Genomic DNA, 12,390 nt, shown 5'->3' with positions numbered 1-12,390 from the left:
CTCCCTTTACACAACAATAAAATTACATTTGCATTAGCTGTGAGAGAATTTGGTTGGATGATTTATTGAAGCAATCAACACTACGCTGGCCAATCCCTGGTCCTCTCGCTGTGTGTGTGTGTGTGTGTGTGTGTGTGTGTGTGTGTGTGTGCGTGCGTGTGTGTGTGTGTGTGTGTGTGTGTGTGTGTGTGTGAGAGATTGGGTGGGGTAGCTTGGAGCTCAGAGAAAGGAAGAAATAGCTTGGGCTGGGGACCAAAGGGGGAAGCGAGGTATGAGCTGTGCAGCGGAGCAATCACCAAGATTCTGCCTTTGATTAGATTAGCATTAAACAACACCCTGACAGATATGACAAATAGGTGCATTAGAGCCTGTCATTCTTCTCTCTTTGGTTTTCTATCTAGCTCTCACTCCCGCTACTCCTTCCTCTGTGGACATTACCGGGTTCGCATTCCCTCCATGTGTCCCACTAGTGCAAATCTATGCGTGGCCACTGACATCCAAACAGATGTGTAATCTGACTGTATTACCTTTTTTTTTTAGAGATGAAGCGAAGTGAATAATGGGACCCAAACAGAGCATGGGGGTTAAAAGGGGGAGAAGGTGGAGGAGAGGAAGCCAGATGACGGGCGCCATTTCTCTGGGAAATAAGGCTGATAAAAAAAAAAATAGCCCAGCGAAGTGGTGAGAGAGATGTCATTAATCAGACGTGTTTTTGTATTATTGGAGTTCTTTGTTTTTTCATGAGGGGTTTTAAATGGTAAAGATGCAAACAAACAGGGCCAGAGGGGAGTTATTATCTGTTGTCCTTGTCACTGGATGTGTGTACATGAGGGTTACGTTAAATAAATGAGCCCTTCTACAGGGAATAAATAAACACGTTTACACACAAAGTACACAAAGGGCTGGGGTGAAATTGCTTTCAAATAATATCAAAATAGTTTTAGGCAATTTTGCTATACACAATTTATATATGTCGGTATTTTGAAACCTCCTCAGAAGCACCTCATAACTGCTACAAGGAGGCAATAAAAAAATGAAAAGAGATATTTTCGTCCAAATACCTTGATATACCTAGTTAATACCTGTGTAGCTTCTGTGTTTGTGCCAGAAACTGGTCGTCAGTTTATGATGGCGGACTCTATGTCTGGCCTACCATGCTGCTGTTGGGGCACTGAGACGAGCCACTTGAACACGTGTATATAGTCACATCATTCAGACTGTCGACCAAAGTCCATCACAAAAAAAATCCACAGTCCAGCAGCATTGAACAACTTAAACAGATTGTTTAAAGGGTTGTAAAGACAACTGAGTGAGACGAGGAAGGTTTCATTTTTCACTATGCGTTACAATTCGCTCACATACGGCCAATAAAAGTGATTAATACATAAACTGCGACACATTTTGTATAGAGCCACTTAAACATAATAATATTTTTGATAAATAACCATCAGTATAGTGGATAAAACGTGTCGGTAAAGGCAAGTATTAGAACAGTCTGTAATGCAACCTTTAAAACCAGGAAAGGATGACACTTTCATATCATGATTTAACAAAATCATTATTTGATCAGTATGACAATATGTAATATCCCTAAATTACACAGTCCTACTGTGTACTGTGTTTCAGTCCATATGCAGTAAATGAACAGCCTTCAGTAAGTTTTCTGTCTGTTAATGCTAATCAGCAATCCTGGAGTGATCTATTGACATCTCCGATCATTGATCTGCCCACGCCTGCTTATGATCCCTGAATTAGTATTCATGAATCCGGCAGCAGCTAAATAAACTTGGCAACAAAACACCCACAAGACAACAGAGACGAGAGAGATAATCAATGCAAAGCACCATCAAATCTACATTATCCCTCCTCATCAGTTTGGCCTGGCCACAAGGGTCCGGTGTTCGGGTCAGAGGTGACGCGGACAGGTCGGCCACCCTTGACCCTCAAACCAATATTTGCGGCCGGAGATGCCTTCTATCCGGTTTCTCTACCCTCACTCCGGGACGGGTCGAGTGTAGAAAGGTAGACAAGGTGGTGTGGAGGAGAGATAAGGCGCTGGATAGCTCACTGTCCACGGCTGTGGATTTACTGCACTCAAGGTGAGCCTGATAAATCAGATCGGTGCGAAAGTGGAGGACGGGGGTGAGAACAGATATAGATGCTAGACTTGCCTGTGAACACAGAAGCATGACGAGCTCCACCACTGAGCTGCTGGACTTCATACACACCAGGCCTGTGGAAATACATGAAAGAAATGGTAGTCAGACAGAGATGTACATTGGACAAAAAAAATTATAATTTTTTGTGCATTCTATTTGATAAACCTGTTTCTTGCCACACACAGAAATGGACAGAGATTACCTAACCTTGTGCCATCTGCAAGGGAGCAGATAGTATTGATGGGCCTAATGAGCCGACATGATGTTACTGTAAACTAATACATATTTGGACCTTGTATTACAGGCCTGACTTGGCCAGCATATGTCCCATTGATCCCTAATGGCGAGCTCTGGGCTTTTAGGGGGCAGGGGGCCACGAGAGTGTCCAGAGGCTGCTGCACAGGCACAGACGGGAACAAGGCAGAGTAGCCTTTGGTCTTTCAGTTGCTCTTCATATGACACATGCATGCACAGACGCGCACACACATACACACACCTCCCCCCCCGCCTTCTCTTCTGGCCCCCCTGCAGCTATCAATCAACTTTCCATTTTGTTTGGTGGCAGCAGACATCCCAAACACTGCTATTAGTGGCCTGGCCTCTGACCTGGCCCCCTAGAAACCTTCAGCACGACTACCAGCTCTTGGCTCAACGCACACTCATCACACTATTGGATTAACAGTAGCTTGGAGATGTTATTGCATTGAAATGAGAACAGTTAAAAGAATCACCTTTTTTTTACAAAAACAAAAACAAAAAAAAAAAACTGTATCTGTAATGAGTCGCAGTGATGTTGTACTTACTCGTGCCTTCAATGAGGAGCTCTTGTCCGTGGCTGCCCAGCAGTGTCCGAGAGAGGAAGGGGGCAAAGTCGACGAAGATCTCCCTCAGAAGAGGAGCTGCCTTCTCTAGGGCATGCTCCAGACGCTCTGAGATACTGAAAATGTGATCCAAACAACACACAAACACAGTACATGGCAATTAAATCAAATCGTCACTTAACTCTCTAACAAATCTAGAACATGCCATATTCCAAAATAAGCAAAATATTGTTTTTTAATGTCGAAAACTGGAATTAAGATAAAACAATAAACCGTGCATGTGCATTAATAACTGATTTTGTATGCTTATGTGAATCAAAAAAAGCTGACAGTGTGTGTGTGTGTGTGTGTGTGTCTGTGCGCGCATGTTATGGGAGAGAGAGAGAAAAAAGAAGATGAATCACCTCATATTGGGGGCTGTGTTCTGGGTCACAGGGGAGAGTGGGGGGACAGATGGCAGGCTAGCGCTGGCTGGAACCTGGCCGCCTGCTGCAGGGAGAAACCAAAGAACTCTGTTATTAGTCTGGATGTTGGACAAGAATAAGATGCTATACACACACACACAAATATACACAAACACACACACACAGAGCAATACATTATACGAGCAGGGCAGCACCATAAACCTGTGTGGAAACATGCCTCTTATGAAATAATACAACGGTCTTCATTCTAATGTACAGAATGGGGGGGGGGGGATTTATGGCCAGATAGGGCAAGTGGGGGTACAAGTATAATTTTATGGTTAGATAGTGGATGATGTACTCATCTTCCTTATCAATTTACAATTCAGACATTCTCATGATGGAAAGCTCTAAATTGTGTAAAGGATGGTAACGTTTCACTGTCAGCCGCAGTCAGGGTGAAAACATTTGGAGGGTTTTTTTTTTTATTTTATTTCGACTATATATCAAACACATGCACAATAATATTAAGTATTTGTTATAAGTAGCAAATGTAGTATTTCAGTCGTACACCTGTGTGACTGTGAGACTTAAAAAAATGCTACTGTTTTCTCAAACTGTTAAGTCATTACATACCAATTTACCCCTCTGGGCTGTTTTTGTGACTGTTTCATTATACAACTAAAAGGTGCTTTACGACTTCATTCTGGAGACAGAGGCGCACAAGGTACAAAGTCCATGTTTGATTGATCTGGCAGTAAATTCACTTCCCTGTGGCTCATAAATAAGCTAATGCCCAGCTGAATATGGAGGAGGGGGATTCCTCTGGTGTTTCAGCGGGCTTGTTTTTCCAGCCAGGACAGTCTCCAAGCAGGGATAACTCTTACGAAATGACAGACAGTGTAATGTGGGCTGGAATGTGTGTTCTTTGCGTGTGTGTGTGCGTGCATGTAAGGTGTTAAGCAGCGCCATGTGGGCCTGGTGAGAGTATCCCTCTCGAGCTGAAGTAGCTCCTTCAAACAAAGAGGAGTAAATGAACGTCTCCATTAGTCCTCCCACTGCCCCACTAAAAACACACGCACGCTCACAAGGCATATTTACTCAACACCGCTCGCTGACACAAAGCACCCAATGCACACAGTTTCAACACTTATCATTATTCACATGCACACACACACACACACAACATATACAGACACACACACACCCTCTCCCCAGCCTGATTTTACAGTAAATGCTCCCAAAACACAAGTACCCCATTCTCCTGTCTCTCCCTACTCTCTTAAACACACACACACACACACACACACACACACAGTCCTTGATGAAAAAACAACACACTTTTATACACACTCACACATGCAGAGAGGTGACAAGAAAACAGCTGGTCTTCTAATTACAATTTACTGCGTGTGAATATAGGAGAGCTGGTGTGCTCGTAAAGTTGAAGATCATTAGAATCCAAATTATTGTACTTATTTATTCATATCAATTAATCCTACAGATGAATATCTGTTGATTGTTTACCTCTTTCTTTTCACAAATCATAAAAACACAACATATGAGCAAAACATACTCAGACATAAATGTTACACAATAGGTTCATGATGGGATGACACTATTTGTATATAAATGTTCTTAAAATTTCCTTCTATAAACTTCTTCATTTAATCTTACTATAAACAGCCTCTGGAGATTTCCAGGTTGCAATCAATTTCTGGTATTGATTATTTGATAATAAGGCCCTCTAAAATAAGTTTAAAAAATGTTACAAAGTGGTTATTCAAGAATTCATTAAACTTATAAAGGTTTGTTCTTGCATGAGAGCCGGTTGATCTAATTATCTAAGGATCTATTAACTCTTACTAGGCATTGTGTTTGGAATGCTGTTAGAAACAATTACAACTCATGAGTATTGTATTACTTTTCTTAAACAGTCAGTAAATGTCAACAAGCTTCATATAAGTGATTTTAAATGTCTACTATCAACAAACATGTTTATTATGATATCATTAACACTCATAGTCTTATTAATGTTAATAAGCAATTTTATGAGAACTTACTAAATGACAAAACACATATTACACATTAATAGAAAGTGTTAAAGAAATCACTTTACTTTATTTCTATGTATTCATTTACAACTTTAAAAACAAATCTAAATTCTTTTTTTGCTTTTTTTGCTTTCTTCTATTTCTACTTTAACTGTATAAATGCAAAGCGATCACAACTGTTAGTGTGACATGCCTTCTTCTCAAGACTTTGTTAACTGGATTACATTGAACAAACACAACATTATTCTTCCAGACACACAAAAATCTCTCTATAAATGTTGACTTTCTTATAGCAGTCTCATCTATGCTTTGACTCAGACTCATCAGCCCTCGCAGAAACACTGCCTGAAAAATATTCGAGGGTGTGTGCTTGTGTGTGTGTGTGTGTGTACTCACTAGCTGCAGAGTCTGCAGAAGTGCTCTGGGAGGCGTCGCCAGAAGATACTACAGCAACACTGTCGATGGGTGTCCCGCCAGACACAGACGCAGCAGTGGCTGCTGGGACGGGAGTGGAGGTGCTTGGAGACGGAGTCATGCCGGCTTTCTTGGGTGCGACGATGACACTTCTGCAGGGACAGGAGATCAATTATCCACGTTACTGTCACCTAGAAAGAACTATTGTAAGAAATGCTGACGGTACCAGTTCACTACAAGCCTCATTAGACTTTTATTTACACAGTGTAGAACAACAGTAACTCTGTCATCAATCCATAAAAACGGTAGATTAATTTTAGCATAGGGCAACTTTACTGACTAAAAATATTTTCAAATAGTCACATTCATCTTGCCACAAACCAAACAGCTACCTGCGGTTCTTGTTCTCTGGATAATAAACTTTCTTTTTCATTTAGTTTTGTTGATGAAACACTGTATTGGGATTTACAGCATATACTGGAAGGAAAAAGTGCATTATATACATCCATACAAGAGAAAGTGGGAGCCTACTTTTAGTGCGTTTTCCACTTCTACAGCACAAACCTTTCATTATTAAAACTAATTATTTTCTAAAAAGTTAAGCACATATTAGGGCTAATGTATTTTTCCGATTTGATGTGCCAATGTGCTTTAGTATCAGGGCTCAAAGGGTGTGACTATTTTGGTCGACCATGCGCCCAAAAGTCTGTCGAGTGTGACTGGACATTTCCATTGGTGGCACTAGTGCACCTGAAATTTAACTGTTTAATTTTTAAGGGCTTATCACAATTTATTTTTGCTTACATCAGATTAAGAATAATATGTATTTGCACTTTATTTCTGTTTACAATTTAATCAAAATGCATCTAAATTCTGTGCTGGTGCAGCTAAATGAAGACATCTGGCCCCATCAGTGCAACCAGTGTGAAAAATTAAGAGCCCTGGGTATGTATGCCAAAAATAATAGTTGTTTTTTTTCCCCTCAATACTTTCTTTTGGGGAGTAGTCTCAGACAAAACCCCTTTTTGTCTATGAGCAAGATACGTAAAACCTCTAAAAGGTAGTAGTGTTTAATGTTTTTGTTTTTTTAATCACAAGCAGCTGTACAATAACTTAAATAAAATACAGTCTTCTTTTTCTACACATATTTTTGCTGGTATACAAAAAAGATGTGATATCCAGCAACAGCACACAGGCTTAGTTTTAGCTTCAATTAAGTATTACATTCATTAGTTTCACTGATACTAAAATTAAAGCCTTTTTATCTAAGCACAAATCCTTGATCACTGACAGCCAGCTTAAATTTCTCAACACAGCTATCTATGTAATGATAATGCCGCTGCTTTAGACTGCCCTCCTGTGAAGTAACAGGAAGTGTTCCTCGTACTGATGCTGTACAACTGAGTGGAGTTCAATTCCTGTCCGCCGAACAGCAGATGGGAGGAGAGCAGCATGCAGATAAGCTGTCAGTTTAGACCGGGGCTCTGACAGACCACTGGTCATATCAAAGAGAGCCTGGCCCCGCTTATCAGTGCTGACACAGGGGGAGCAGGGTCTAATCACTGGCTACTGCTCCCTCTCAGAAACACAAACCAATGCAGGCTTACACAGATATGCAAGCATGCATCAGATGCACGACATTTGAATATAGAAAAGAAAAGAGTAGTACAGACAAAAGAGCTAACACACATTCCTGCACGTTCCCAGAGTCTGTTTGTATGCAGGCTTACACACACACACACACACACACACACGAGGGTAGTTGGGTCTGGCTTCCTGTGGTGCCGACAGATACCTGGCTGCAGATTCAAAGGCTGTTCTCGGTTGATTTAAGGCAGCTGATCAGATCTATTAAAAGTTACTGTGAATGTTAAACCCTGACAGTTGACCTTTGCTTCGAGTGATCTATGTTTTCGAGAATAACAGAGCTGCATACGGATCCCAGCGGCTTGACAGTTGTGTTTGAAATACAAACACATACTGAGAAGGTCCAGAGTGATACATAAAAACTGAAGTAGTGATAGAACAGAATCAAATCTGCCTACAGGGGTAGAGATAAAAGATGCTGGTAACTTTTACTCTGTTCTGATAGTGAGCAGGCTGGATGCAGGTATCAGTGAACGAGGGCGGCACTGACGTGAAGCACCCCAAGGTGTCAACAGCAGGAGAGAGAGAGAAGGGGAGACAGAGGACCCCTGGAGTGCAGAGGCCGGGAGTGTGTGCGTCCACAAATATTTGAATATGTGCATATTGAGTGTACAAATAAATGCATGAGGGCACAAGTGTGTATGAGTCTGCCAGTGAACATGTCCGTGTATGTGTTTGGCCTTCCATCTGTTCCCCAGCAAAGGCCCAGTGAATTATTCAGCAGGTCATTAGCCACACTTATCATGAGTGGGCCGCCCCAGTCGATTAATCAGCCGTCAGCGGCCCCACTCAACCCACAAACAGAAGCCCAGGGCAGAGTGTGTGTGTGTATGCTAGACTGAGGCTGAATTATTAAAGGCTTTAACCTACAATGGATAAGTGCAGTAAACACTGGGATTCCAGTAATCTCTGCTATTTAAGGTAAAAACAAGTGCAAGAATGAGTGAGACAGTGTCAGTGGTGTGTTTGTGTGTGTAAAAATACCATTCTCTTGAGTGTTAACCACATGCGAGGGAGGGGAGGGAACACCCTAGGAGAGCTTTGATCTCCTCTTTCACTCCCGTTTCATGCAACCCTGGACATGTAAATGTTCCAAGTGTTATTCATTGACCATACACGCTGACACATTTGCATGTACACACTATTTTTACATCAACTATAATAAAGTCCACAGCATCTGAGAGTTTCTCGAGCTGTGATTGGGTGATGACGGCTGGTGTGGGAGGGGCATTACATTGATGACATCAGTGATTAATGGAGTGGAGCAACTGGGACCTAAGAGCCTACAAAGTATGAGAATAGCAAGTGTTTTTCATGTGTGTTTGCAAGGGTGTGTGCACGAGGATATTGCTCTGGGCTCAAGTATACGTCCATGATGTATGTGTTGGATATGCACTGGATGGAGGGTATTTATTATGACCAACAGGCAGCTAGGCAACACAGTGAATAGGCAGGGGATGTCGACGTTTTGTCTGAAGTGGTTAAAAAAGTTTGTTTTTATTATGTACTTTCTGAAATATGTGGACATGTGTGCATTAATGGGCAGGTTCATGTATTTAAATACGCATAAACTGGAGGCATGTAGTGCAGCTCTTATTTTGTAATGTTGGGAGGCATCTTGGGAGCTTCTGGGTTTATGTCTAATAAGGCTTGTAAATGGATATATTTTTAAAAGGTTATGCTTTGGAAATGCAGTACATAGTACTAATACCAACATAATACTAGCCTCTACATCTATGGGGCCAATATTGGCATGGTTTTTTGAGGGATGTGTAGAACGCAGTAAAACTAACTGCTTTGCGGACTGCATTAAGAACGTGCACTACACCAGCATACTTTCTTATTGTCATTAAGTCACACTGCATAATTGGAAACTGTGTTTCAAACATGAGTAGCTCCATGTGAGTAATGATTGAAATTGTATGAAACAGTAATGACCGTCTCTTTAAAACTACTTATAACTATACTTACTTATAGTTATATCCAATCCTACAACTTCAGCTTTAATATGTGTTAATACTGTGCTTTGGTCTGTTGTACATCTGACAGTAAGCATGTCAAATGAATGTTTAACTTATTTTTGTGACATCACTGCAAGAAAATCTACTTTTTCTGCCAATAAAAGGTATGATAAAAATGCAAAATCAAAAATCCAAAAAAGTTGTTAGCCATTAATGGGTGACTAATGATTGGGTTTCCAGTTGGAAAGTAATTATCATCTTAAAATGTATTATTATGGTAGTATTTATTATCATTCTTTAAATATTTTTGTTCCAGTGGATATTGGGCAGTCACTGATTATTTTTAAAGGACGACTGCTGCCAAAAATGCTTATATTCAGTGTTTGTTTCCGGTTCTTCCTAGTAGGTGACCTTGTATGAATCCCAGCTCGCACTCACAGAACGTCACTCATGCAAAAATTGAAAGAAGAAAATTATATTCACTTTCAGTTGTGTTTGCGTCTGACATGCTTACCCCCCCCCTTCCTAAGAAGTACATTAACAACACTTCAGCATCAACAAAACTCATCTGTACATCAACTCTCACATGCATGTGGAGTCTGCCTGCAGGAATGCAAACAACTGCACCATGTATATCCCAACGTCTAACACACACATTCTGCTGAAACATGCAGACTAAATCACTGGCTTGTACAATGACACTGTTTAGTTCTGGTTAGTGTCAGCAAATATTTGCAGACTGGCTGTCATAACAGGGGCATGGCTGAGAAATGGATGGGAAAAATCCAGCAGGTCTCCACTAGTAAATAAATCAGCAGGGATACTTCACCCCCTGACCAGCCTGCAGTTTTTATCTGGGCGATCCCAGCTTCTTTCATACATTGCCCTCGTAAATCCAGCCCCCCTGGGTAAGTGGAAAGTGGCCATGTTTTGGCAGGAGATGTCAGTGTAGAATGTCAGCTCTGGCTTGTACTGGTGTCACTGGGAGGCTTACTGGTTAGCGGGAGATGCTGAGCAGTGATAGAGTCATTACAACAAGATAATAAACACAGAGCATGTCTACATGCGCGGTTGGTAGAATTAGTAAGGGTAAGGACCAGAGACAGCTGGCTGATAAAGAGAGGTAAGCTGAGAAGATAAGGGAATAAATATAGGAGCAAAGCGAGTGACTGATATGGACAGAAGGCTAGTTTTGACCAAAAGACATTAAAATAATATTGGCCCCCTGACAGTGAGGTCAGAGGAACAGTGGGAATCTGGGTCAAAGAAAGAACATTTCCCTGTTTTATATCATTGTAATGCTCTCATCTTTAGGTTTTGGGCTGTCGGTTTGACAAAAGAGGCAGGTTGAAGATGTCACCATGGGCTCTGGGAAATTGTGATGTACATTTCTAACTAAATTTGACTAAAAAAATTAATTGGAAAAAACTAAATGCTTACAGGGTAAAGGGCCGTCCAACCCAAGAACGATTACTATATGAAAATTGTAATCAAAGAAATATTTAAGCAATGACATTGATGATAAGATAGCATTCTGTAAACAGTGATGTCAAGCTTCAGCTGCATGCAGAAAATTCCTCAAAGATGAGAGGAGTTAAGAGCTTTCAAAAACATCTGTTACAAGCGCAAGTGCAAATTTTATTCATTCTATCTTATGAGTCAAAATTGATAACCTCCATCGAGTATACATACGTTACGTTTGAGAGGAGGATGGGTCTCAGCACAGAGTAGACCTGATATATTCTGACTGTTTGGCAGGATGTCGAAGGTACAATGTGTTTTTTTAGTGGGTTATTTTCAGCATAAAAAAATGGTATATCAGTGTTTAATTAGTTCAAACCTTAAATTCAGATGTATTCCAACTGGCTGTCAGTGTTTCAAGCATTAATTAAATCAGTCTGAAAGTGATATTTGCTTCCGTCTTTGTTGTTATAGATAGGCATGTTATAGCATGGATTCCACAATCCACTTGATTTAGAACGGTTATTAAACCAATATATTTATAGTTGTTGTTTTTGTGTGGACTGCCCTGAAGGCAAGTGATATTCTTTATTTCGCTGTCAACAAATCACATGAAAACATTAAAATCATCAATAAATAAACCAACTGACAAGTATCTTTCAAATAACTGCACTTATTAGCCACATTGTTTTGAGTTAATCCCACATCCATTTCCCTGCAGCTGCAAATATAGCATCAAATATGTCATAAATCTGTAAACCAACTAATTCACCATTTGCCCTGAATTGAGTGACATTGGCTTAAAACTACAGTGGCTAGCTGTGATTAAAAAAAAAAGAAAGAAAGAAAGGTAAGGGGGGATTCATTTGAGCTTGGGGCTCAGAGCCACAGGCAGGGTAGTGAACTCTAAAATGATTGGGAAATAATTGACTAATGCACAGCTGATTTTGTTCTCTTTTTCATGGGATTTGATAAAAACAGCACAAATACAAATTCTTGCCAACCTTATGCTTTAACTAAAATCATTATTAGTTACAGCCCAACAACGTGTTAACGTGTGAACACCCTCAGAGTGGCTTTTATTTCCTCTTAAAAAGGAGCTTTGGTAAAGTTGGCCAACTGTGCCGGGCTGTACACCTCCCAGAGGCTCCTATACACAGCGAGAGAGCTGTTAGTCTATGTTCTCCAGCTCTCCTTACGTCCTCTCTTCCTACTGAGTGTGCTCAGCGGACAGGAGCCAGTCTAATCCCCCTGATATGAGGAGTGCCCTGAGACCTGACAAAGCATTCCTCAGATAAAGACATGCGATCACAGAGATGCCGTGGAATTCCCACAGTTGGGGGTAGGCAGACTGACTGAGTGCGTTTGTGAGACGGAGAAACGGAGAAATGTTTTCTTCAGACCATGAGAACCTTGACTTGACATCGCCCCCTTGGAGACTTCTTTCTCCCACTTCTCCCATCTCTCTA

General features: G+C 40.9%; 1 protein-coding gene across 7 annotated transcripts in view; it reads right to left on the bottom strand.

Moving 5' to 3' along the window:
- lrba (LPS-responsive vesicle trafficking, beach and anchor containing) overlaps positions 1-12,390 on the bottom strand; it is a 194,049-nt gene that overhangs the window by 123,087 nt on the left and 58,572 nt on the right. For all 7 annotated transcript variants that reach the window (XM_030426003.1, XM_030426021.1, XM_030426031.1 and 4 more), the window contains exons 30-33: positions 5,835-6,004; positions 3,385-3,469; positions 2,963-3,096; positions 2,172-2,233 (exon numbers count right to left, since the gene is read on the bottom strand). In XM_030426003.1, the coding sequence (XP_030281863.1) occupies positions 2,172-2,233; positions 2,963-3,096; positions 3,385-3,469; positions 5,835-6,004 (451 nt within the window). The remainder of the gene's footprint in view (positions 1-2,171; positions 2,234-2,962; positions 3,097-3,384; positions 3,470-5,834; positions 6,005-12,390) is intronic.

The sequence above is a fragment of the Sparus aurata genome, chromosome 1 (assembly GCF_900880675.1).
Source record: "Sparus aurata chromosome 1, fSpaAur1.1, whole genome shotgun sequence".
Taxonomy (NCBI): Eukaryota; Metazoa; Chordata; class Actinopteri; order Spariformes; family Sparidae; genus Sparus; species Sparus aurata.
The sequence above is the reverse complement of the archived record's forward strand: the minus strand, read 5'-3'. Positions and strand labels throughout refer to the sequence as shown.